General features: G+C 59.9%; 2 protein-coding genes across 2 annotated transcripts; one reads left to right on the top strand and one right to left on the bottom strand.

Annotated features, from left to right (window-relative positions):
• Positions 1–248: 248 nt before the first annotated feature.
• On the top strand, positions 249–17,259 carry PEAR1 (platelet endothelial aggregation receptor 1). Its single transcript, XM_059490106.1, is given in 23 exon segments — positions 249–319; positions 2,249–2,341; positions 2,430–2,534; positions 4,008–4,108; positions 4,207–4,299; positions 5,499–5,745; positions 5,826–5,940; positions 6,016–6,152; positions 6,850–7,062; positions 9,969–10,143; positions 10,767–10,887; positions 12,051–12,214; positions 12,306–12,408; positions 13,181–13,327; positions 13,408–13,536; positions 14,162–14,290; positions 14,832–15,047; positions 15,136–15,248; positions 15,338–15,449; positions 15,584–15,643; positions 16,297–16,485; positions 17,107–17,204; positions 17,206–17,259. Coding segments are annotated over 22 exon segments (2,913 nt in total). The 5' UTR covers positions 249–319; position 2,249.
• A 4,704-nt stretch (positions 17,260–21,963) lies between these two features.
• Positions 21,964–26,006, bottom strand: DCST1 (DC-STAMP domain containing 1). The gene is made up of 14 exons (XM_059490070.1): positions 25,952–26,006; positions 25,695–25,823; positions 25,474–25,613; positions 25,206–25,377; positions 24,949–25,092; positions 24,727–24,848; positions 24,494–24,648; positions 24,128–24,227; positions 23,939–24,034; positions 23,738–23,864; positions 23,506–23,622; positions 23,265–23,407; positions 22,298–22,411; positions 21,964–22,215 (listed from the first exon to the last, which is right to left on the bottom strand). Exons 1-14 carry the CDS (start codon positions 26,004–26,006, stop codon positions 21,964–21,966), a joined length of 1,866 nt encoding a protein of 621 aa, XP_059346053.1.
• Positions 26,007–26,043: the final 37 nt, after the last annotated feature.

The following is a 26,043-nucleotide window of genomic DNA, read 5'->3' as shown; positions in this document are numbered from 1 at the left end:
CAGGCCCTGGGGAAGGGGACACCCTGAGGGGCTGCACCAGGACGTCCCCATAGACCCCTCCCCATGCAGCGCTCTGTGAGAGCACTCCCGGCGCTGCTGCTCTGCCAAAACCCTCTGGTTTCTGGACAGAAGCGAAAAAAAAAAAAAAAGAAATTAAGGGGATTTTTTTTTTTATTTTTTTCCCTTTTCCGTAGTTGACTCCACGTCCAAACTTCCTGAGAGCAGCTCCAGCCCTCCCTCCGCTTCCGACGGCCGCGCTGCGCCATCCCGGCCGGCCAGGCCAGCCCTGCCCCTGCCCCTGCCACCGCGGCCCGGCCAGGTGAGTGCCACTGTCCCCACCGGGACACCCCGGGGCAGGGCTGGCTTGGGTGGGTGGCACCGTCCCACTGTCCCCTACCGGGCGCTGTGCGAGGGGACGGTCCCCATCGCGCTGGGGGACACGGGAGGGCGCAGGGACAGCGGGTGGGGAGCGGCACAGCGCTGCGACACCCCCTGGGTGACCCCAAAGCTGCCCCTGTCCCTTTGCCTGCCCCTGCCTCGCCCCCGTGCCCCTCTCGCCCTTCCCCAGCCCCATCCCTGCGGAGGAAACGCGTCAGCCCCCGGGCTGTGCGGAGGAAGCGCCGGGGCACAGATAGCGACATTGCGGGGGACAGCACAGTGTCCCCAGCAGGGACTGGGCAGGGCAGCTCCTCTGCCCTCACCCCACACGCTGCTTTCAGCCCCATCACCCGTGGGATGCTCCTCATCCCACCCGGAGGGCTCTTAGGGACACAGTGGGGAGGGAGTGCTGGGTCTGGGGGTGCTTTTTGGCGTTTTGGGGGGGCTCTTTCCCTCGGAGAGGAGCAGATGGGACGTGCCGGCCCCGTTTGGTGACTCCTTGCTTTTCCTGCCAGCATCTGCCCGTGGTTCCTGTTTTTCCCAGCAATGTGGGACCCCCGTGTTGCTGGAAGAGGGGGATGAGGATGGGGATGAACTCGGGGTTCCCCTGAGGATGAGGCTGGGGGTGAACTCGGGGTTCCTCCGAGGATGAGGCTGGGGATGAACTCGGGGTTCCCCCAAGGATGAGGATGAACTCGGGGTTCCTCCGAGGATGAGGCTGGGGGTGAACTCGGGGTTCCCCCAAGGATGAGGATGGGGGTGAACTCGGGGTTCCTCCGAGGATGAGGCTGGGGATGACCTCGGGGCTCCCCTGAGGATGAGCTCGGGGGTGAACTCGGGGTTCCCCTGAGGACGAAACTGGGGATAAACTCGGGGTTCCCCCGAGGATGAGGCTGGGCATGAACTCGGGGCTCCCCTGAGGATGAGCTCGGGGTTCCCCTGAGGATGAAGCTGGGGATAAACTCGGGATTCCCCTGAGGATGAGGATGGGGATAAACTCGGGGTTCCCGTGGCTCTTCCCCCTTGTCAGGGTCCATGGGAGGGAATTCTGGCAGCGGATGAGCAATTAATTCCTCCCTGCCGGGAGCAGAAGGGAAATGGGGGGAAACTTTCCCACTGACACTTTTTCCACCCCAAACCGGATGCTCTGGCCCCAAAACGCAGCGCGGGCTCTGCTGAGGGGGGAAGGACGAACCCAGGGAGCACCTTTGGGGTATCCAATGGCTGGAACAGCAAGGAAGCCCCGGTAAATCCAGCTGTGCTGACCAGGAAACCTCTGTTTCCTCCTTGGCACACGGCAGCGCTGCCCCGAAACGCTGATCCCGGTAAACATCACACCCGGCACGGCGGGCTCGGGGGTCGCCGACCCTCCCAGCCCGGCCCCGGGCTGGAAACGCTCCCAGAGCCGCCCCGGCAGAGCCAGACCCTCTGTGGGTTGAGCAAGAAGCTGCTGGATCCAGGAAAGTCAGCTGGGAATAAACACAGAGCGAGTTGAAGTGGGGCCATGCTGAGCCGTGCCAGGGATGGAGGCGCCGTGCCCGGCCCCACCCTGGCACCCCGGGCATGCCCCCCTTAGCATAGGGTGCCCGGCACAGGTCGGGGTGATGCTCCAGATGTGCCCCGAGGTGTCTCAGGATGCTGGGATGAGGCTGGAGGGGCCACCCAGGCTGCTGAGCGGCCGTGCCTCAGTTTCCCTTTGGCGCAGAGCAGCGCTGGGGGAGCAGCGGGGCTGTTTTTTGGGCTGGTTTTTGGGATGGAGGAATGCAAAGCCAGCCCTGCAGGGAGCTCGGACGTGGGGCTGGGCCCGGGGGCGGTGGGTGGGGAGCGGGAATGTGCGGAGGCTCGGGGTGCAGCCGCTCTCTCCGTGCAGGATGCTGCTGCGGGCCGCGGTGCTGGCGCTGCACGCCGCGCTCCTGGCTGCGCTCCGGCCCGGAGACCCCAATGTGTGCAGCTACTGGGAGAGGTAGGAGTGAGGGGACAGGGGAGGGGGACAGCGACAGCCCTGGGGTCTGCCAGAACCTGCAGTCACCCCGAATTCCCCCCACCCGCAGCTTCACGGCGCCGGTGAAGGAATCCTACGCCAAACCGCATGTGGTGCCCTCCAGCCAGCCCTGCCCCGGGGGGCTGGGGCTCCCCCTGCCCTGCCCGCAGCAAAGGTGGGAGCACCCCCAGAGCCCCTCGGGGACCGCAGGGTGTCCCCAGGGCCGTGGGGGGCTGGAGGGGACAAGGACAATGAGGCTGGAGGGGGACTGTCCCTCTGCAGGGTGTCCCCAGCGCCGTTGGGGGCTGGAAGGGACAAGGACAGTGAGGAGGTTGGAGGGGGAATGTCCCACTGCAGGGTGTCCCCAAGGCTATGGGGGCTAGACGGGGACAAGGACAGTGAGGGGGCTGGAGGGGGACTGTCCCAGTGCAGGATGTCCCCAGGGTCGTGGGGACAGGAGGACTGTCCCACTGCAGGGTGTCCCCAAGGCTATGAGGGGCTGGAGGGGGACTGTCCCATTGCAGGGTGTCCCCAGGGTCGTGGGGACAGGAGGACTGTCCCACTGCAGGGTGTCCCCAAGGCTATGAGGGGCTGGAGGGGGAATGTCCCACTGCAGGGTGTCCCTAGGCTTGTGGAGGAGCAGCGCCACCCCTGGGTGTCCCCAGAGCCATGGGGGCCTGGAGGGAGAATGTCCCAGTGCAGGATGTCCCCAGGGTCATGGGGGGCTGGAGGGGGACTGGAGGGAGGACTGTCCCAGCTCAGGGTGTCCCCCAGGCTATGAGGAGCTGGAGGAGGGCTGGAGGGGGGACTGGCCCATTGCAGGGTGTCCCCAGGGTCATGAGGGGCTGGAGGGGGGCTGGAGGGGAGAATGTCCCAGTGCAGGGTGTCCCCAGGGTCGTGGAGGGGCTGTCCCACCCCAGGGTGTCCCCAAGGACAGTGAAGGGGCTGGAGTGGGGCTGGGGAAGGGGCTGGAGTGGGGTTACCCCAATCTCAAGGGGCTGTCCCAATGTCAGTGTCCCCAAGCTCACGGAGGGGCTGCAGAGGGTCTGTCCCCAAGGCCGGGGCTGGAGAAGGGCAGTGCCAAGGGGCCACAGGGAGCTGAAGGGGGGTTATCCCAACACAGATGTCCCCAAGGCCCTGGGAGAACTGGAGAGGGGCTGGGGGGGCTGTCCCAGTGTAGGGTGTCCCCAAGGGCAGGGTGACAGGGGGTCTGGGAGGGCAGGCTGTCCCCAAGCCTTGGGTGGGGGGCTGTCCCCAAGGCCAGGGGGTCTGGGGGGGCTGTCCCAGTGCAGGCTGTCCCCAAGGCCAGGGGCACAGGGACACTGGGAGGGTTGTCCCAGTGCAGGATGTCCCCAAGCCCTGGATGGGGGACTGTCCCCAGGACCAGGGCGACAGGAGGGGACCAGAGGGGCTCTCCCAGTGCAGGCTGTCCCCAAGGCCAGAGGCACAGGGACACTGGGGGGCTGTCCCAGCTCAGGCTGTCCCCAAGGCCAGGGGCACAGGGACACTGGGGGGCTGTCCCAGCTCAGGCTCTCCCCAGTCCCTGGTATTAGGGCTGTCCCCAGGGCCAGGGGGCTGTCCCAGCTCAGGCTGTCCCCGGTCCCTGGCGCACAGGACAGCACTCTCACGGTGTCCCCTGGTGGCACAGGGTGCTGTACCGCACCGAGTACCGCCTGGCCGTGCGCACCGACTACCGGCGGCGCTACCAGTGCTGCCAGGGCTACTACGAGAGCCGCGACTCGTGTGTCCGTGAGTGGGGCCGGGGCTCGGGCGGGCCCTGGGGCGGTGTCCCCGCTGCGGGGTGTCCCCAGAGCTCCCTGGGGACGCTCCGTGCCGTGTCCCCCCAGCTCATTGCAGCCAGGAGTGCGTCCATGGGCGCTGCGTGGCTCCCGATCTGTGCCAGTGCGAGCCGGGCTGGCGCGGGCCCAGCTGCTCCAGCGGTGAGGGCACAGCTGGCTGGGCACTGCTGGGGTGGCACAGCTGGGGGGCACAGTTGGGTGGGCACAGCAGGGGTGGGCACGACTGGAGTTGGTGGGCACAGCTGGGGTGGTTGGGCACAGCTTGGGGGGCACAGCTGGAGTGAGTGGGCACGGCTGGGGTGGGTGGGCACAGCTGGGGTGGGCACTCTCAGCTGGGGGGGGCAGATGGGGCACTGGGCTCCTCTGTAGGGCTGGGCAGCAATGGTGGGGCACCCAAAGGGTTAATGGGGATGGGATTGGGGTGAGGAGTGCATGGAATGGGAATGGAAATGGGATGGAGATGGGGTGGTCTGGGAATGGTGTTGGGTGAGAAGAGAATGGGATGGGCATGGAGGATGGGATGGGATGGGATGGGATGGGATGGGATGGGATGGGATGGGATGGGATGGGATGGGGATGGAGAACGGGATGGGATGGGTTGACATGGGGATGGAGACTGGGATGGGTTGGGATGGGAATGGAGATTTGGATGGGGAGGAAAAGAGGATGGGAATGGGGTAGGGATGGATGGGAATGGGGTAGGGATGGATGGGAATAGGGTAGGAGTAGAGATGGAATGAGGATGGGATTGGAATGTGGATGAAGATAGGAAAGGGACATGATGGGAATGGACATAGAATGAGGATGGGGTGGGGAGGATGGCATGGCATGGCATGGCATGGCATGGCATGGCATGGGGACAACATGGGGACTGAATGGGCATGGATGGAGGGCTGGCAATGACATGGGATCGATGGGATGGGATGGGATGGGATGGGATGGGATGGAGATGGGATGGGATGGGATGGGATGGGATGGGATGGGATGGGATGGGATGGGATGGGATGGGATGGAGATGGGATGGGATGGGATTGATGGGATGGGATCAGTGGGATGGGATGGGATGGGATCAATGGGATGGGATGGGATGGGATGGGATGGGATTGATGGGATGGGATGGGATCAATGGGATGGGATGGGATGGGATGGGATGGGATGGGATGGGATGGGATGGGATGGGATGGGATCAATGGGATGGGATGGGATGGGATGGGACGGGACGGGATGGGACAGGACGGGACGGGACGGGACGGGACGGGATGGGATGGGATGGGATGGGATGGGATGGGCTGGAATGGGACAGGATGGAACGGGAAGAACCCCCGCTCTCCCCCATGCAGAGTGCGATGAGCATTCCTGGGGGCCCGACTGTGCACGGCGCTGCCCTTGCCACCACGGAGCCCCTTGTGACCCCCTGACCGGGCTCTGCTCCTGTCCCCCCGGCTTCACCGGCCCCCTGTGCAGCCAGCCGTGCCCACCTGGCACCTATGGGCAGAGCTGCCACCTGTCCTGCCCCTGCCACCACCAGGCTCCCTGCAACGCCTCCACCGGCGCCTGCCTCTGTCCCCCAGGGCTCAGCGGCCCCCTGTGAGTTGGGACCCTCCCTCTGTGCCCTCCCCTCCCCTGCCAGCCCCAGGCAGGGCCCTGCTCACCCCTGAACCCCACAGCTGCGAGGTGCCCTGCCCTGAGGGCATGTCCTGTGCCACCTCCTGTCCCTGCCAGAACGGGGGCATCTGCCACCCCTCCAGCAGCAGCACCTGCGTCTGCCCCCACGGATGGATGGTAGGTGGGCTGTGCCCCGCTCTGAACGCGCTCTCTGCCTCAGTTTCCCCCGCTGACCCCGGTGCTCTTTTGCAGGGGGAGATCTGCTCCGTGCCGTGCCCACCCGGGCGCTTCGGGCCCGGCTGCCAGGGCCGGTGTGGGTGCCACAATGGGGGGCACTGTGACCCCCTCGGGGGGCAGTGCCAGTGCAGCCCTGGCTACACCGGAGAGCAGTGAGCAGGGGAAAAATGGGGCAAAAATGGGGAAAAATGGGGGGGGGGGAAATGGGGGAAAATGGGCAAAAAATGGGGAAAAATTGGGGGAAATGGGGAAAAATGGGGGGAAAATGGGGGGAAATGGGGAAAATAGGGGAAAAATGGGGAGAAATGGGGGAAAATGGGGGGGAAATGAGGAAAAATCGGGGGAGAATGGGGGGAAAATTGGGAAATGGGGGGAAAATGGGGATAAAATGGGGAAATGGGGGGAAAATGGGGGAAAATGGGGAAAAATGGGGAAAATGGGGCTGGGGGTCTGAGGGGATGGGGGATGGAGGGGCCTCTGGATTGTGCGGGCACTGGGGGTACATTTTGGGGTGGGGAGGGGAATGAGGGGCTGGGGGCTTGGGGGTACAGGGGCTTGGAAGGCCGAGGGGATGGGGGCAGGGGGAGGGGACATTTGGGGACAGGGTGTTTTTGGGGTGGGGGCCATGGTCTGGGAGCAGGTGGAGATGGAGGTGCACGGGGAAGGGCATCAAAGGACAGGGCACATGGAGGGTGGGGATGTGGCACATGGGGACAGGGCCACCACAACCCCTTGCATGCGTGCCAGGCACCCCCAGTGTGGCAGGCAGCGACCTGGATGCCCTCAGCTCAGGGCTGGGGATACCCCAGCTCTTGGCGGGGCTGTGCCACCAGCTGTGCCCCCCCGCAGGTGCCAGGAGAGGTGCCCGGCGGGGCGGTACGGGCAGGACTGCCGGGAGAGCTGTGACTGTGCCAACGGTGGGCAGTGCTTCCACGTGGACGGGGGCTGCCTGTGCGAGGCCGGGTTCCAGGGCAGCCGCTGTGAGGAGCGGCACTGCCAGCCCGGCCTCTACGGGCTGCACTGCGAGAGCCGCTGCCTCTGCCACCCGCAGCACAGCCTCAGGTACTGCAGGGAGCCCGGCCTGGCATTTCCAGTCCATGCCGGTATTCCCATCCCAACCTGGTCTCTCCATCCCATCCCAACACCCCAATCCCACCCCAACATCCCCAGCCCACCCCGGCATCCCCAGCCTGTCCTGGTCTCTCCATCCCACCCTGGCGTTCCTATCACACCCTGGCACCCACATCCCACCCTGGCATCCCCAGCCCACCCCAAGACACCCACCCCAGCTCCCCCATCCCATCCTGGCACCCCAATCCCACCCCAGCATCTCCAGCCCACCCCAATATCCCAATCCCATCCCAACACCCCCTTCCTACCCCAACACCCCCATCCCACCCCAGTATCCCAATCCCATCCCATCCTGGCACTCCAATCCCACATGAACATTCCCATCCCACCCCAACATCCCTACCCCAACACCCCAATCCCACCCCAAAACCCCCATCTGATCCTGGCACCCCAATCCCACTTGAACATTCCTATCCCACCCCAACACCCCAATCCCACCCCAGCATCCCCATCTCACCCTGTCATTCCAACCCACCCAAACACCCCCATTCCATCCTGGCATGCCAGACCCACCCCAACACCCCAGTCCCATCCCGGCATCCCCATCCCATCCCATCCTGGCACCCCAATCCCACCCCAGCATCCCCATCCTGTCCTGGCACCCCGATTCCACCTCAACATCCCCATCCCACCCCAGCATCCAAATCCCATCCCATCCTGGCACTCCAATCCCACTCCAACACCCTCATGCCATCCTGGCATCCCCATCCCACGCTGTCATTCCAACCCACCCCAACAGCCCCATCCCATCCTGGCACCCCAATCCTACCCCAAAACCCCAATCCTACCCCATCCAAACACCCCCATCCCATCCTGGCACTCCAATCCCACCCAAACACCCCCATCACACCCCAGAATTTCCAGCCCACCTCAATACCCCCAGCCCACCCTGTCATTCCAGTCCACCCAAACACCCCCAGCCCATCCTGGCACCTGAATCCCACCCCAACACCCTAATACCACCCCAAAACCCTCATCCCACCCTGGCATCCCCATCCCATCCCAGCATCCCAATCCCACCCTGGCACCCCAACACCTCAATCCCACCCTGTCACCCCAATCCCACTCCAACACCCCAATCCCACCCATCTCCTCCCACCACCCTCCCCTCCCTCTCCCACCATCCTCATCCTCCCCTCCTTCCTCCCCCTATGACACCCCCACACCCTCACCCAGCCAGGCCTTGGCTGCATCCCCAGCAGCTCCACCTGAGGCATGAATTTCGTGCTCCCCCCTTTGCAAAGCCCTCCCCAGTACCAGCAGTGCCCTGTACTGGGAGCACTGGGGTTCTGAGCGTGCTCCATACTGGGAGCACTGGGGTTCTGAGCATGCACCGTACTGGGAGCACTGGGGTTCTGAGCGTGCCCCATACTGGGAGCACTGGTGTTCTGAGCGTGCTCCATACTGGCAGCACTGGGGTTCTGAGTGTGCCCCGTACTGGGAGCACTGGGGTTCTGAGCGTGCTCCATACTGGGAGCACTGGGGTTCTGAGCGTGCTCCATACTGGGAGCACTGGGGTTCTGAGTGTGCCCCGTACTGGGAGCACTGGTGTTCTGAGTGTGCTCCATACTGGGAGCACTGGGGTTCTGAGTGTGCACCAGTGTGCCCTGTACTGGGAGCACTGGGGTTCTGAGTGTGCACCAGTGTGCCCCGTACTGGGAGCACTGGGGTTCTGAGCGTGCCCCGTATTGGGAGCACTGGGGTTCTGAGTGTGCTCCATACTGGGAGCACTGGGGTTCTGAGCATGCACCGTACTGGGAGCACTGGGGTTCTGAGCGTGCCCCATACTGGGAGCACTGGTGTTCTGAGTGTGCCCCGTACTGGGAGCACTGGTGTTTGAGCATGCACCATACTGGGAGCACTGGCGTTCTGAGCCTGCTCCATACTGGGAGCCCTGGTGTTCTGAGTGTGCCCTGTACTGGGAGCACTGGGGTTCTGAGCGTGCACCATACTGGGAGCACTGGGGTTCTGACTGTGCACCATACTGGGAGCACTGGGGTTCTGAGCGTGCCCTGTACTGGGAGCACTGGTGTTCTGAGCGTGCTCCATACTGGCAGCACTGGGGTTCTGAGTGTGCCCCGTACTGGGAGCACTGGTGTTCTGAGCGTGCTCCATACTGGGAGCACTGGGGTTCTGAGCGTGCCCCGTACTGGGAGCACTGGTGTTCTGAGTGTGCTCCATACTGGGAGCACTGGGGTTCTGAGTGTGCACCAGTGTGCCCTGTACTGGGAGCACTGGGGTTCTGAGCGTGCCCCGTATTGGGAGCACTGGGGTTCTGAGTGTGCTCCATACTGGGAGCACTGGGGTTCTGAGTGTGCCCCGTACTGGGAGCACTGGTGTTCTGAGTGTGCCCTGTACTGGGAGCACTGGGGTTCTGAGTGTGCTCCATACTGGGAGCACTGGGGTTCTGAGTGTGCCCCGTACTGGGAGCACTGGGGTTCTGAGCGTGCACCATACTGGGAGCACTGGTGTTCTGAGCGTGCTCCATACTGGGAGCACTGGTGTTCTGAGCGTGCTCCATACTGGGAGCACTGGGGTTCTGAGCGTGCCCTGTACTGGGAGCACTGGTGTTCTGAGCGTGCTCCATACTGGGAGCACTGGGGTTCTGAACGTGCTCCATACTGGGAGCACTGGGGTTCTGAGCGTGCCCCGTACTGGGAGCACTGGGGTTCTGAGCATGCACCGTACTGGGAGCACTGGGGTTCTGAGCGTGCTCCATACTGGGAGCACTGGTGTCCTGAGCGTGCACCAGTGTGCCATGCTGGGAGCACTGGTGTCCTGAGCGTGCACCAGTGTGCCATGCTGGGAGCACTGGTGTTCTGAGCGTGCCCCCCCAGCTGCCACCCGATGCTCGGGGAGTGCCTCTGCCTGCCGGGCTGGGCTGGGCTCTACTGCAACGAGAGCTGCCCCCCGGGCTCCTTCGGGGCCGGCTGCCTGCACAGCTGCCTCTGCCTGCACGGGGGGGTCTGTGACGGGACCACCGGGCACTGCCACTGCCCCCCCGGCTACACGGTGAGGGGCTGGGGGAGAGAGGGGCTGGGGGCTGCTGGAGGGGTCTGGGGGCAATGGAGGGGTCTATGGGCAATGGGGGGGTCTGGATGGTTTGGAGAAGGGGTCTGGGTGGTGCTGGAGAGTTCTGGGGGCAATGGGGGAGTTTGGAGGGTGGGGGAGAGGTGGGTCTGGCTGCTGCTGGAGGGGTCACCTGGGCTCTGGAGAGTTCTGGGGGCAATGGAGGGGTCTGGATGGTTTGGAGGGTGGGCAAGCATGGGGGTCTGGGCATTCCTGGGAGAAATTTGGGGTCTGGGCAATCCTGGGGGAAAAAGGGGAGTCTGGGCATCTCTGGAGGAAATATGGAACTCTGGGCATCCCTGGGGAAAATATGGGGTCTGGGCATCCTCAGGGATGGGCTGGGGGTCTGGTTATCTCTGAGGGCAGTTTCAGGGTCTGGGCATCCTTTGGAGGGCAATTTGGGGGTCTGGGTGACCCTGGGGAAAGCTTGGTGTTCCCACGGGAGAATGGGGTTTTGGGGGTTGCCCACTTTCCCTACAGCACCAGCTTACCCCCAGACACGTGGGTGCTTTCCCAGCCCTGGCCAGGGCTCTGGTGTGTCCTGAACTCTTGTTCCCCACACCCAGGACGAGCACTGCTCCTCCCTGTGTCCCCCCAACACCTTTGGGGTGAACTGCTCGGGGCTCTGCTCCTGCCAGCACAGCCTGGCCTGCTCCCCTCTCGACGGCTCCTGCTTCTGCAAGGAAGGTGAGAACCCCTCCCTCTGTGCCCTCCCCTCCCCTGCCAGGGTCCTGCTCGCCCCCTGCCCTGAGGGGATGCCCTGTGCCACCCCCTGTCCCTGCCAGAACGGGGACATCTGCCACCCTCCAGCAGCAGCTGCTGCGTCCTGGTGCTCACCAGATCCTGGCGTGTCGGGGTCTTTAGCTGGTCAGGGTGACCCCGAGAAAAGGTCCAAAGTTTCTTTTCTCAGCCCAGCACTTGAAGAAGGAGTCAGGGCTCTTCAATTCTCGGTCTCAAGGTTGTTTATTTTATCTTATCTAGAAAAAATTTTCTCCTGCCCTGCCAAGGTCAGCTCAGCAAGACAGTCCAGGCACTCTGCCTGCCCCTCAGCAGTGTTATGTCTTTATACTAAAAACTACCTGTACAATGTTTACAATTACTTTCCAATACCTATCACCTGTGTTAGACAGTGAGCTTCTACTCTAAATCAATCCAAAAGTGCCACCATCACAGCAGAAGATGGAGGCTAAGAAAAAGAAGGAGAAAGGCTGGGCACACCCAGTTCCCTCCATCCTGCCCCCTGAACCCCCATTCTAAAAACCCCAAAAAAATCTATTTTTCACCCTGTGATAAATTCACTATCATTCTACTCAAACTCTTGTGGCTTGTAACTCCTCACACAAAGCTGGTAATTGTTTCCAGCCCTTAGGATGGTGTTAGTTTTTTATACTAAAAACTACGTGCATTTTATTTACAATTACTTCCCAATACCTATCACCTATGTTAGACAGTGAGCTTCTACTCTAAATCAATCCAAAAGTGCCACCATCACAGCAGAAGATGGAGGCCAAGAAAAAGAAGGAGAAAGGCTGGGCATGCCCAGATTCCTCCATCTTGCCTCCTGAACCCCCATACCAAAAACCCCAAAATCTACTTTTCCACCCCGTGATAGCTTCACTATTATTGTACTTAATTTGTCATGGCTTGCACATCTTCATCTAAGGTTGGTCATTTTCTCCATAGGTCATAATGAAACCCACAGGGGCATTTTGGGCATTTGGGTCCCTGAGCCCCCTGGCAGGGGTTGGAGCCACCCAGGACAGCCAGAGGGATGTCCTGGGTCCTGGCATTGAGGTGTCCCTGTCCCCATCCCCACACCCACCCCAGTGTCCCTTCATCCCACCCCACAGGCTGGCACGGACCTGACTGCTCCCTGCCCTGCCCCGCTGGCACTTGGGGTCCCGGCTGCAACCGGAGCTGTGACTGTGCCCATGGGGCACCCTGCGACCCCCAGAGCGGGACCTGCCACTGCCCCCCGGGCTGGCAGGGCCCTCAGTGCCTGCAGCCGTGCCCGGTGAGTGCTGCTGGCTGTGCTGCTGGTGCTGCTGGCACCGGGGTTGGTGCCACCAGCCCATGCTGAGTGCCAGCCTGTCCCTGTGCTGCAGAACGGGACGTTTGGCGCGGGCTGTGGGCAGCGCTGCGTCTGTGCCCACGCTGACGGATGTGACCCCGAGACAGGAGAGTGCCACTGCCAGCCTGGCTGGACAGGTAAAGGGGACACCAGGGCTGTTGGACCACCTTGGGGTTGGCTGGTACCAGTATGGGACTATTGGACCACCTTATGGTCCCAGTATGGGGCTGTTGGACCACCTTGTGATCCCAGTATGGAGTTTTGGACCACCTTGTGGTGTGGACTATTGGACAACCTTGGGGCTGTTGGACGACCTTGGGGCTGGCTGGTCCCAGTATGGGACTATTGGACCACCTTGTGGTTCCAGTATGGGGTATTGGACCACCCTGTGGCTGAATGGTCCCAGTATGGAGCTGTTGGACCACCTTGTGGCTGGCTAGTCCCAGTATGAATTTTTGGACCACCTTGTGGCTGACTGGTCCCATTATGGGATTACTGGACCACCCTGTGGCTGGTGGTCCCATTATGGGATTATTGGACCACCTTGTGGCTGACTGGTCCCAGTATGAATTTTTGGACCACCTTGGGGCTGACTGGTCCCAGTATGGCGCTATTGGACCACTTTATGGCTGGCTGGTACCAATATGGGGTTATTGGATCACCTTATGGCTGGCTGGACCCAGTATGGAGCTATTGAACCACCTTGTGGTCCCAGTATGGGGCTGTTGAACCACCTTGTGGCTGACTGGTCCCAGTATGAATTTTTGGACCTCCTTATGGGTGACTGGTCCCAGTAGGGTGCTGTTGGACCACCCTGTGGTCCCCATACAGGGTTATTGCACCATCCTCTCCTCAGGAGGAGCCCAGGGTGCCCTCAGCGCTGATTTCCCCTCTCCCCCCTCCCTGCAGGGCAGGAGTGCAAGCAGGGCTGTCCCCAGGGCTCCTGGGGCCGGGGCTGCCTCATGTCCTGTTCGTGCCGCAACGGAGCCTCCTGCTCGCCCCAGGACGGGTCCTGCACCTGCACCCCGGGGTTCCGCGGGCCCAGCTGCCAGCGCCGTGAGTCAGCACCCCACAAACTCCACCTTGTTGCTCCTGATCCTTCGGCATCCAGGCCAAGCTCGTTCCTCTGTCCCCAGCCTGTCCCGCCGGCCGCTACGGCAAGCGCTGCTCGCTGAGCTGCTCCTGCGCCAACGGCTCCTGGTGCCACCCCACCAACGGCTCCTGCCTCTGCAGCCCGGGCTGGCGGGGGCCCCGCTGTGCCCAGCGTGAGTGGGGGGTCAGGGGGAAGCAAGGTGCCCTTGGTTTGGGTTGGGGGAGCAAGAGAGAACTGCCCGTGGTCACCTGGGTGGTTCTGACCTGGGCAGTTCTGGTCTGGGCAGTAAGGAGCCATACAGGCCCCTGTGGATCTCCATGGTCCTGGCCACCTTGGGGCTGACTGGTCCCAGTATGGGGCTGTTGAACCACGTTGTGGTCCCAGTATGGGGTTATTGGACCACCTTGGGGCTGACTGGCCCCAGTATGGGGCTATTGTTCCACCTTGTGGTCCCAGTATGGGGCTGTTGGATCCCTCCAGTATGAGGCTATTGTTCCACCTTGTGATCCCAGTATGGGGTTACTGGACCACCTTGGGGCTGTCTGGTCCCACTATGGAGCTATTGGGTCACCCTGTGGCTGACTGGTCCCAGTATGGAGTTATTGGACCACCTTGGGGCTCATTGGTCCAAGTATTGGGTATTGGATCACCCTGTGGTCCCAGTTTGGGGTATTGTTCCACCTGGGCGCTGACTGGTCCCAGTATAGGGCTATTGTTCCACCCAGTGCTCCCAGTATGGGGCTGTTGTTCCACCCTGTGGTCCCAGTATGAGCTGTATGGTTCCGCTGTGTCCCCAGCCTGTCCCCCCGGCACCTTTGGGCTCCAGTGTGAGCAGCTCTGCCACTGTCCCCACAACGCCACCTGTGACCCCACCAACGGGACGTGTCCCTGCGCCCCAGGCACAACCGGGCCCCACTGTGAGGCTGGTGAGTGGGAGTAGGGCGGGGGTCCCCAGGGGTTATTGGACCACCCTGTGGCTGACTGGTCCCAGTATGGGGCTGTTGGACCACCTTGTGGTCCAAGTATGGGGCTATTGGGGCAATCCAATCCCATCCCATTGATCCCATTGATCCCATCCCATCTCATGCCATTGATCCCATTTATCCCATCCCATCCCATCCCATCCCATCCCATCCCATCCCATCCCATCCCATCCCATCCCATCCCATCCCATCGATCCCATGCCATTGATCCCATCCCAATCCCAATCCCAATCCCAATCCCAATCCCATCCCATCTCATCCCATCCCAATCCCAATCCCATCCCCAACCCAACCCATTGATCCCATGCCATCCCATGCCATGCCATGCCATGCCATGCCATGCCATGCCATGCCATCCCATCCCATCCCATCCCATCCCATCCCATTGATCCCATCCCATCCCCAACCCACCCCCAACCCTTTTCCCATCCCTGCCCCAGTTTATCCCTGCCCCACACTCAGGACTGACACTTGTCCCCACCAGGGCATCCTGACGTGCCCTACACCATGGAGCCAGCCCCCCCTGCAGCCTCCAGCCCCCTGGGCATGGTGCTGAGCCTGGTGGCCCTGGTGGTGCTGCTGGTGGCCGTGGTGGTCACAGCCCTGTGCTACCACCGCTGGCACAAGGACAAGGAGCGGCGGCACCTGGCCGTGGCTTACCGAGCAGGACAGACGGACACCTCTGACTACATGGTGCCAGGTCAGCATGGCGTGGTGGGGTTTGGCCCCAGCCCTGGTGGCTCTCTGGTGGCAGGCTGTCACCTCAGGCACCGCTCGTGTCCCTCCAGATGTGCCCCCCAGCCACCATGCCCACTACTACTCCAACCCCAGCTACCACACGCTGTCCCAGTGCCCGCTGCCAGCCCCCGGTGCCCAGGACAGAGCCAGCAGCTCCCTCAAGGTATGCCAGGCTGTGGCACAGCACAGCACAGTGTGGGGGCACCACTGCCACCTCCTTTGAGGCCAAGCCGTCCCCTTTTTGGGCTCCAGGTGCCTGGCACCCAGCTGTTCCCTGGCATGGAGAGACCCTACAGCCCCGAGGGCAATGCCACGCTGCCTCCTGACTGGAAACACCTTGGGGCATCAGCCCTGGGTACCAGGGGTAAGGAGGGGGTGGAGGGGCAGATCCACAGTGGGGTGGGCACCTGAGTCCCCTGGGAAGGGGCTGGGATGGGGTCACCTTCATGCTGGGGGGAAGATGAGGCAGAGAGGACCCCAAATCTGCCCCCTAAACAGGGAGGCAGCTGGACAGGAGCTACACCTACAGCCACGGCCTGAGGAAGGGGGACAGCAAAGGTGGGAGTGGGATGGAGAAAGGGATGGAACAGGGATGGGGTGGGGATGGGATAAACTGGGCCTGGGGCAGGGATGGGAAAAGGGTTGGGGATGGGGATGGGGTTGGGGTTGGGATTGGGATTGGGATGGAGTGGGATGGGATGGAGTTGGATGGGATCAGTGGGATAGGATGGGATGGATGGAATGGAATGGAATGGAATGGAATGGAATGGAATGGAATGGAATGGAATGGAATGGAATGGAATGGAATGGAATGGAATGGAATGGAATCAGTGGGGGTGGGATGAGATGGGGTGGGATCAGTAGGATGGGATCAATGGGATGGGATGGGATGGGATCAGTGGGATCAATGGGATGGGATGGGATGGGATCAATGGGATGGGATGGGATAGGATCAATGGGATGGGATGGAATGGGATCAATGGGATGGGATGGGATGGGGAAGTGACAGAATTTGCCGCGTTGTGGAAGGGACAGGGATGGGCTGGGATGGTGAAGAGTCAGGGATGGTTTGGGGATGGGCTGGAACAGGACTGGACTAGGGTGGGGATGGGGAAGGGACAGGGATGGGGCTGGGACTTTCCTGAGACACATCTGCTCCTTCTCCCCTGTGCTCCCTGCCATGGGGAGACCCCCAACTCCTTGTTCCCCAGAGCACCCCTGGGAGGGGCTGAGGGCCAGCGCCAGCTCCCTGGCCAGTGAGAACCCCTACGCCACCATCAAGGAGCTGCCCCCTGCCACTGCCAAGGCCCACGAGGCCAGCTACATGGAGATGAAATCCCCTGTGCAGAGGGAGATGTCCTACGCCGAGATCGGGCTCCTTGAGGAGCCACCACAGCAGGGTATGGCTGGGCATCCCCTCACCCTGGTGGCCCTGGTGGCCCTGGTGGTCAGTGGGGTCACAATCCCAGTGATGGGGAGTAGAGAGCCCCAGGAAGGGAACAGCCTTGGTGACAGCCCTGGGGGGACATGACCCTGGTGGCAGCAGCTCAGGGATGGGTTGGGGGTCTGGTTATCTCTGAGGGCAGTTTCAGGGTCTGGGCATCCTTTGGGGGCATCTTTGGGGGGCAATTTGGGGATCTGGGCAACCCTGTGGGAAAAAGGTGAGTCTGGGCATTCTGAGGGATGGGTTGGGGGTCTGGTTATCTCTGAGGGCAGTTTCAGGGTCTGGGCATCCTTTGAGGGCATCTTTGGGGGGCAACCTGGGGATCTGGGCAACTCTGGGGAGAGTTTGAGGTTCCTGTGGGAGAATGGGGGTTTGGGGGTTGTCCACTTCCCCTATAGCACCAGGTTCCCCCCAGACACATGAATGCTTTCCCCAGCCCTGAGCAAGGGTCCAGTGTGTGAATTCTTGGTCCCCACACACAGGACGAGCACTGCTCCTGTCCCCATGGGGACATCAGTGACCTTCATGACCCTGGGGGGGAACGTGTCCCCTTTTCAGCCTTCTCTTGTCCCCACAGAGAGCTGTCCTGAAGTGCCTGAGGGCCCCCCCAGCAGAGACCCCCCCAGCCACTACGACTCCCCCAAGAACAGCCACATCCCCAGCCACTATGATGTGCCCCCCCGTCCGCCACCACCCCCCGTCCCCACCGCTGCGCAGGAAGGACCGCTGAGGGACACAGAGGGACCAGCCACGAGGGGACAGGGTCCCTGTGGGGACTGGAGTTCCCTGGGACTGTTGCTGCTTCCCAGTGGGTGCTGAATAAAGGGTGTTTGGTGTGGATTTGGTGCTTGGTGTGGATTTGGTGTTTGGTGTTTGATGTTCAGCGTGGTGTTCACTGTATGGCTCTGGCACCGTGCTGGGAGGAAGGGGGAGACTGGTGGCGTCCCCAGGCTTGCTCTGGGTTCCCCCCAGCTCCCTCCAGGGTGTGCAGGAGGTGGGAACACAAAAGATTTTGGGTCCTACTCAAAGTATGGCAGTGCCAGGAGTCAGAGTGGGCTCACCTGTGGGGCTGCACGACTCCCACGCAAGGGAGAAGCCCTGAAGTGGCCCAGGAGGCAGAAGGAGCCATCTGGCCTGCAGAAAGGCTGGCAGAGCCCCCAGAGGGTGGTGCTTGCTTCCCAGTGGGTGCTGAATAAAGGGTGTTTGGTGTGGATTTGGTGCTTGGTGTGGATTTGGTGTTTGGTGTTTGATGTTCAGCGTGGTGGGCACTGTATGGCTCTGGCACCGTGCTGGGAGGAAGGGGGAGACTGGTGGCGTCCCCAGGCTTGCTCTGGGTTCCCCCCAGCTCCCTCCAGGGTGTGCAGGAGGTGGGAACACAAAAGATTTTGGGTCCTACTCAAAGTATGGCAGTGCCCATGGAACAGGGAAAGGCTGATGGAGCCCACGGTGTGCCAGGAGTCAGAGTGCCTGATGACACCCAGGCAGAGGAGAAGCTCTGAAGTGCCCCAGGAGGAAGAAAGAGCCATCTGACCTGCAGAAAGGCTGGCAGAGCCCCCAGAGCTCTGCTGATGGAGCCCACTGAGCATTCTGGGGGAGCAGGAGCTCCTGTGGGATGGACAGAGTGTGGGCACATCTGCAGCTGACTCAGAATAGAGCAGGGGCTTGTGTGGACATGGGGAAAGCCCAGCAGAAGCCACAGTGCTCCTGGGAGGGAGCAGGATCCACACTGCCCTGTGGAAACTCCATCAGATCCCAGTGTGGTCACTGGGAAGGAGCAGGAGCCTGCGTGGTGCCATGGAAAGTTCTGGGCACCTTGGGAGGGAGCAGAGGTCCCAGAAAGCTCAGCAAAGCCTGTCCCACATCCTGGGAAGGAGAACAATGCACAGCCCAGCTGGGCCTGCCATGGAGCAGCAGTGGGAGCAGGGACCTGCATTGTCCCACACCCAACAGGGTTCATCGGGAACTGGAGTGACAGGACAAGGAGGGAAAGGCTTCAGGCTAAAAGAGAGCAGGGTTAGGTTAGAAATCCTTCCCTGAGAGGGTGGGTGAAGGTTGCCACAGGCTGCCCAGAGAAGCTGTGGCTGCCCCTGGATCCCTGGAAGTGCCCAAGGCCAGGTTGGACAGGGCTTGGAGCAACCTGAGATATCAAATGATGTCCCTGCCATGGCAGCAGAAGGAATGAGATGAGCTTTAAGGGCCCTTCCAGCCCAAACCACCCCATGATTCCATGATTCTGTGACTCTGCCTTGGGAATGACTTGGCCCTGGGGTTTGAAGCAGGTTTCTCGGCCAGAAGTGCAATAATGAGACACCAAAGACTCGGGGAAATTCAGCTTGGCAAGTACAAGCTGTGAGCAGCAGGACTCGATGTTCTCCTGGAGAATGAAAGCTGTGGCTCAGCAGGCTGTGAAGATGACACTGCAGAATGCATCAGAGTCAGAAACACTGATTAAAGGAACAAGGGACATGTGGAATATTAAATTCACCAGTGGGGAATGCTGTGTCCACAGTGCTGCTGCTTCCATGGAAGGAGCCCAAGCCAAGGTGAACAAAAATGCTGAGAAAACCTTGGGGTTGTTCTGGTAATGGATGGAGTCCTAAACATGGGTGAAACTTGCAAAAACAAAAGGAAAGGGGGAAAGGAAAGGAAAGGAAAGGAAAGGAAAGGAAAGGAAAGGAAAGGAAAGGAAAGGAAAGGAAAGGAAAGGAAAGGAAAGGAAAGGAAAGGAAAGGAAAGGAAAGGAAAGGAAAGGAAAGGAAAGGAAAGGAAAGGAAAGGAAAGGAAAGGAAAGGAAAGGAAAGGAAAGGAAAGGAAAGGAAAGGGAAAAGGAAAGGGAAAAGGGAAAAGGGAAAGGAAAAGGAAAAGGGAAAGGAAAAGGAAAAGGGAAAGGAAAAGGAAAAGGAAAGGAAAAGGAAAAGGAAAAGGAAAAGGAAAAGGAAAAGGAAAAGGAAAAGGAAAAGGAAAAGGAAAAGGAAAAGGAAAAGGAAAAGGAAAAGGAAAAGGAAAAGAAGGGTTGTCCTGGTGTTGTGGCCTCTGGGGCTCCCAGGGTGGGGAAATGGCTGATGCAAACAGGAGTGATGTTGTCAGTGGGATTTATATCCATAAGGATTGGCGTTGGTGTTATTCATTGTAGAACTCCTCATTTGCTGTCTTCTATCTCATCCCTTCCTTCTGTTCAGGACGTAGCAGTCACCGAGCTGGAAGAATTCCCGGGAAGGAGACTGAGAGGCTGGGAGCCACGGGGGGGTGGTGTTGTCCCAGAACAGGTTCATTCACCCAGCGTGCGAGAGGCCGAGCCAAACTCAGGCGAGGTATTTGATTTATTTACTGCTCTGTGCACAGAGCGGGGCTGGGCAGCCCTGGCTGGGGACAGCAGAGAGGGGCTGGCAGATGAAATGGGAGCGCCTCAAACATTCGGCACTGGGAAGGGCAGAGGGGATGCGCTGGGGCCGGGTCTGCAGCTCTGCCCGAGGGAAAGGGAGAGCCGTGGGTGTGGTGGTGAAAGCTCAGATCTGCCCGGCCACAGCTCAGGGACTTTAAAGAGTCAGTTCAGGGGAAAGGGTGATCCCAGCAGCGCAGCACAGCCAGAGGAGTGAGGACATCACGGTCCAAGGTGCAAAGCTTTTACTTTCTTTTCTTCTTCTTTTCTTACTCTTTTCTTTTCTTTCTTTTCTTTTCTTTTCTTTTCTTTTCTTTTCTTTTCTTTTCTTTTCTTTTCTTTTCTTTCTATTTCTTTTCTTTTCTTTTCTTTTCTTTTCTATTCTTTTCTTTTCTCTTTTCTTCTTTTCTTTTCTTTTCTTTTCTTTTCTTTTCTTTTCTTTTCTTTTCTTTTCTTTCTTTATCTTTTCTTTTTCTTTTCTTTTCTTTTCTTTTCTTTTCTTTTTTCTTTTTCCTTCCTCCTTTCTTCCTTCCTTTCTCCCTCTCTTTCTTTCTCCCTTTCTCTCTCTCTTTCCACTCTTCTTTTCCCTCCCTCCCTCCCTCCCCTCCCTCCCTCCCTCCCTCCCTCCCTCCCTCCCTCCCTCCTCCCTCCCTCCCTCCCTCCCTCCTCCCCTCCCTCCCTCCCTCCCTCCCTCCCTCCCTCCCTTTTCCCTTTTCCCCCTTTCCTTTCCTTTCCTTTCCTTTCCTTTCCTTTCCTTTCCTTTCCTTTCCTTTCCTTTCCTTTCCTTTCCTTTCCTTTCCTTTCCTTTCCTTTTCCTTTCCTTTCCTTTCCTTTCCTTTCCTTTCCTTTCCTTTCCTTTCCTTTCCTTTCCTTTCCTTTCCTTTCCTTTCCTTTCCTTTCCTTTCCTTTCCTTTCCTTTCCTTTCCCTTTCCTTTCCTTTCCTTTCCTTTCCTTTCCCTTTCCTTTCCTTTCCTTTCCTTTCCTTCCCTTCCCTTCCCTTCCCTTCCCTTCCCCTTCCCAAAACTTCCCTTCCCAAAACTTCCCTTCCCAAAACTTCCCTTCCCAAAACTTCCCTTCCCAAAACTTCCCAAAACTTCCCAAAACTTCCCAAAACTTCCCTTCCCAAAACTTCCCTTCCCTTTTTTCCTTCCCTTTTTCCTTTCCTTTTGTTGTTTCCAAGTGCCACTCAGTGCCAAAGCCAAGTCACTTCACTTGTTGCCAATAACTACTGCTCTGTTTGCAAAGACCTCAGGATAACCATTATTATCCCTCTCATTACTGCACAGAGATGGAAAACAACCTCCTCCCTTTTCTCCCCTGCATGGGAGTGGGTCACAGCACATGGGAGGGGGCTGCCCCAGCCTCAGTGCCAGCCCCACAGGGCACCCCTGGGCAGGATCTGGGCCAGCATCCTCTACCAGGTGTGTGCCTGGGCACCCTGTGGGTGCCTGTCCCCGTGCCCAGGAGCAGAGTGGGGACCAGATGTGAAAGACCTGTCACAGACATCTTTTATGAAAAATCCTTTCTTTAGGATTTTTCCTCTTGAGAAGCTGAGATGAAAAAGGAACAAAATGTAAACACTGATTATCTGCTGCTGTGGAATGCAACAGGTGGATCTGTGATTGGTCTCATGTGGTTGTTTTTAATTAATGGCCAATCACAGCCAGATGGCTCAGACAGAGAGTCCAAGACACAAGCCTTTGTTATCATTCTTTCTTTTGCTATTCTTAGCTAGCCTTCTCATGAAACTTTTTTTTTCTGTTATTTTAGTATAGTTTTAATGTAATATATATCATAAATAATAAATCAAGTCTTCTGAAACATAGAGTCAGGTCTTCGCCTTTTCTCTTATCTAAGAACCCTGTGAACACCGTCACAGAGACCGAGAAATGTTAAATGCTATTAACTCAAAATTGACCTTTTCCAAGAGCAGCAGGTGCTCCACCTCCATCATTCAGTGCAGCAGAGACCCCACCTTGAGCATTCTCTGGCAGACACCAGACCCCACTTCACACCATGCACGCGGCGGATTAAAACATTTATTCCCAAGTACCTTCATCCCGCATATCCCTGCTCCTCCTCATCCTCGCTGCTCTCCTGCACGAGGTCGGGGTCTGGAGGCCCACAGGCGATGCAGGTGACCCCCATCACCCTCCAGCAGGACTCGCAGTACAGGGCAAAGCAGTCGGGTTGGGGCAGGGCTGGGTGCTGGGGGGTCTCGGGGGTCCCACACAAGGTGCATTTCTGGCGCAGGCAGCGGCGCAGCCAGGGCCAGCGCCGGCGGCACCACCGCAGCAGCACCGTCCCCTGCAGCGAGGACAGGTCTGTGTGGGCTCAAGGGACAGTGGCAACCCCACCTGGCAGCCCCGTGTCCCTGTCCCCCACTCACCAGCTCGGGAGGCAGCCGGGCTTGCCGGGCTACGCGGCCGCGCTGCAGGTGCAGGAAATGCTTCCTCTGGCGCAGGAGTTTGTTGTACAGGAACAGCACTCGAGCCTTCTCCCTCTGTGCCAGCAGAGACCCTGAGGGTCAGCAAAACCCACCCCAGAGCCACCCCCAGGCTGTGCCCAGCCCTCGGGATGCTCACCTTGGGGAGGTGGTGTTGTGGTGTGATTTCATGGTTTACCTCAGAACCCTGGGTCCCTCCCATGAAGATTCCTCTCAGGTGTGTCAATCACCTCTCCTTTCCCCATCCTGACCCCTCCCAGCACTGTCTGCCAATCCTGGAATTCCAGAAGGGCATCGAGTGATTGGCAGATTCAAAGGATGCCCTTTAACCCCCGGGGGGCATTGGGCCATCCAGGTGTCCTTTGTCCCTTTGTCCCTCCCCTCCTATACCTGGTTGGTGGCTCCCTACCCCTTCCCTGTCCCTCTCCCCAGGGTTCAAAGGAGCAGCAACCACGGGCTCAGGGAGTTCTGTTGGAGCTGGTGCTGCATTCAGAGGCCTGTGGGCCAGAAGAAAGCTCTGGATCCAAACCCTCCATCAGAACCAACTCCTTTCCTTCACCATCGTCTTAAAGTTTCTCTGCCAGAGATAAACCCAAGGAGCAGACCCTCCACAGGAGAAAGCTCCATCCCACTACCACCAGAGCTCCTGCAGGCCCGGAATTGTCTCTAGTGCCCAGCTGCAACATCTAGCTGGCCAAAAGTGTCTCTAGGGTGAAACACCACAGTTGCCACTTTTTGGTTCAGATACAGAGGCCAGACAAGCAAAGGCGCGTCCCGTCTGGCTATATTGATAATACCAATATTTTGTCACCCAAATGTGCTGCTGGTCCACCAGTAAGGACCGTGAGGGTCAGCAAAACCCCCCCCCCAGAGCCAGCCCCAGATTGTGCCCAGCCCTTATGCTGCTCACCTTGGGGAAGTAGAAGGCGGCGATGGCGCGGCGCAGGCGGAACGGGTACACCTGGGCCACGCAGAGCAGGGCCAGCAGGCCCAGGGGCAGGCAGGTGTTCAGGTACTGCTGCCTTGTCATCTCCGTGGGCCGTGGCAGGCAGACTGGGGACAGGGCACTGCTGTGAGCCCCCCCCAGGGCAGCCCCTGAACAGTTGTGGGGCTGGCTGGGGGGGAGTTTTCCATCCCTGGTAGGGGCTTACCCAGGTTGGAGGTCTCCATTTCAGACTCAAAGGAGGTGTTGAGGGCCCCGATGGTGCCCCGCAGCAGCTCTGCCATCAGGGATGTGCCCATCACATTCACGGACAAGTGGTGGCTGGCTGTGGGACGGGGGGATAGGGAGGCTGAGGAGGGGCTGGGAGGGCTGAGGGGGTCCCTGCATTGCTGAGGGGCATGGTGGGACCACGAGCTGGCCTTCCAGGGTTGTGAGCTCACCTTGGTAGGAATACTCGATGAAGGAATGATTCTGGATGACTCTGAGAATGGTGAAGATGAAGTGGTCCAGGCCACAGACAAAGAGGAGGAAGAGCAGGAGTGGGATGCACCTGAGCAGCTCCATCACCTGCAGGGAGCAGGGGAGCTGTCACAGCCTGCTGTCCCCAGCTCTGAACCCCCTGATTACCCCCAGCCCCTCACCATGTGCCGCCGCTCAGGCCGCTGCACGGCCAGTTTGCACGGGAAGACGAAAGACGGGACCTCCTCCTTGAGCAGGGGCAGCAACGTCTGTTTGTTCTGGATGAGGGGCAGGGGATGTCTCAGTGCAGCCTCTGGGACACCCCACTGGCGGTGACAGGGCTGCCCTGCACCCCTTTCCCCCTGCCCAACCTGCTCTCTGCGCCGGGTGTCGATTTGACGGAAATAGGTGGTGATGTAGCAGTTGTCAAAGCCGATTTTGCGACAGTACTGATTGGTGTAGTTGAAAGCCCTGGAGAGAGAGGATAGGTTTGGGGTGAAGGAGGCACTGGGTGAAGCCCCCAGGACCCCTCCCTTGTCTTCATGTCCCCTCCTAGACCTGCTTCCAAAGAAGGCCCCCACCTCTCTGCACCCCACAGCTGGCATAGGGGTGTCACCCCCAGCCCCTGTACCAGGTGTGACAATCCCAGAGGTGTCACCCTCAGCCCCTGTACCAGGTGTGACCATCCCAGGGGTGTCACCCTCAGCCCCTGTGCCCCTTTCCATCCCAAGGCTCACGAGATGAAGACGAAGAGGAAGGTGAAGGACAGCAGCAGGCGGAAGAAGGAGACAGCCAGGCCCAGGCGGGCGCCTTCCTGCCGCAGCTGCGAGGTCAGGTCCTCCCGCATCTGCGCCGCTACCTCGGTGCCCACCAGCATCTCCTGGTGCTCCTCCTGTGGCAGAGGGGTCAGGGGGCAGGGCAGGGCCATGGGCACAGGGGATGGGCACCCACAGGGTGCCCAGGCACCCACCTTGTAGGCAATGCTGGCGCTGAACTCCTGGCTGAGGCTGTTGACGGAGCCGTTCACCTGGTCGTACATGTGCCCGAAGTTGCCATCCACGGGGATCTTCTCCTTACACCAGTGGCTCATGACTGCACAGGTGGCACAGGGACAGTGGTGGCTGTGGCTGCCGTGCCAGGGGGCAGAACTGGATCTGCCCCTTCAAGGGAGTGTGGGGTCGGGGTCACCTACATTTGACCATGTGGCAGAGGAACCCAAACTGCATGGGCAGGCAGACGAGGTGGTTGAAGAGGGGCAACTTCACTCGTTTCATGCATTTCTTGTACATTTTCTGGAAGTGGGTTGTGCAGCGCAGCAGGCCCGTCTGGATCACAGCTGGAGAGCAGGAGGAGCCCTCAGCTGCCTGTGCAGCCCACTGCCCCAGCCTCCAACCCAGTGGGGACAGCAGTGGGATCTGGGGCAGCCGCCTCGCTTTCCACCCTGCTCACTTTCACAGCGAAGTTTGGTCTTTGTCTCGTAGAGCTCCTGGGTGCTGGACTCTTTGCCCGTCTCTGGGCGTTGCTTCAGGTCATAGCCATCATCACTGACCACCTGCTCGTTCAGCTCCATGAAGGCTTCGGAGATGTTGTGTGTCTCGGCGTTGAGTGTGTCCGCACTCTTCTACCAGGGCACACACACACACACACACAGACACAGGCAGAGGCTTGGTCCTGCTCCCCCAGCCCCCCCAGCACCCCTGCCCAGAGCCCTCCTCACCACCAGCTCCTCCATGACTTGGCGCATGGGGGCTGTAGATGCGTGCCACAGGAGTCCCGTGTGGTTGACCTGTAGCTCCACCACGCACTCCATCGAGCGCTTCGTCTCCATTAGGTTATACCAGAGGTTGGCCCCAGGTCCTGGTGGCAGCAGGGGTGGCTCAGAGCCCAGCAGCTCCCAGGAGCCCACTGGGGGACACAGGGATATGGGGGGGACCCTACCGTTGTAGATGGCAGCGAAGACAAAGGAGAGAACGTAGAGCCGACCCTCCTTGCCCAGGAACTTGGGCACCATGAGCATGTTGGCACAGCGGAAATGGGGGGACGTGGCCCAGCCCAGGGCAGTCACCCCTGTGCAGAGCAGAGAGCTGAGCCCACGGTCCCCACAGAGAACCCCCTGCTCTGGGGGTTCTGATGGTTCTCAGATGGGGCTTCTGATGGTCCCCATGCCCTCAGTCCCCTCCCTGTCCCATCCTCACCTATCAGCCACCAGGTAAGCTTCACCTTCAGCTTCTCTGATATGTCCAGAGGCATGATGAGGAAATGGCAGATCCCTGGAACACCCAACAAT

The sequence above is a fragment of the Ammospiza nelsoni genome, chromosome 28, assembly GCF_027579445.1.
Source record: "Ammospiza nelsoni isolate bAmmNel1 chromosome 28, bAmmNel1.pri, whole genome shotgun sequence".
In the NCBI taxonomy this organism is placed as follows: domain Eukaryota; kingdom Metazoa; phylum Chordata; class Aves; order Passeriformes; family Passerellidae; genus Ammospiza; species Ammospiza nelsoni.
Note: the sequence above shows the minus strand (reverse complement) of the source record. Positions and strands in the feature narration are given on the sequence as shown.

What these genes read in the sequence shown, in the direction of transcription:
- DCST1 (XM_059490070.1), bottom strand. Translation starts at nt 26,006, where the DNA reads ATGCCTCTGGACATATCAGAGAAGCTGAAGGTGAAGCTTACCTGGTGG. An exon ending in GGCCTGAGCGGCGGCACATG is followed by an intron (nt 23,865 to 23,938) that starts GTGAGGGGCTGG and finishes TGCTCCCTGCAG; the next exon opens with GTGATGGAGCTGCTCAGGTG. An exon ending in AATGGAGACCTCCAACCTGG is followed by an intron (nt 23,408 to 23,505) that starts GTAAGCCCCTAC and finishes CCCTGTCCCCAG; the next exon opens with TCTGCCTGCCACGGCCCACG.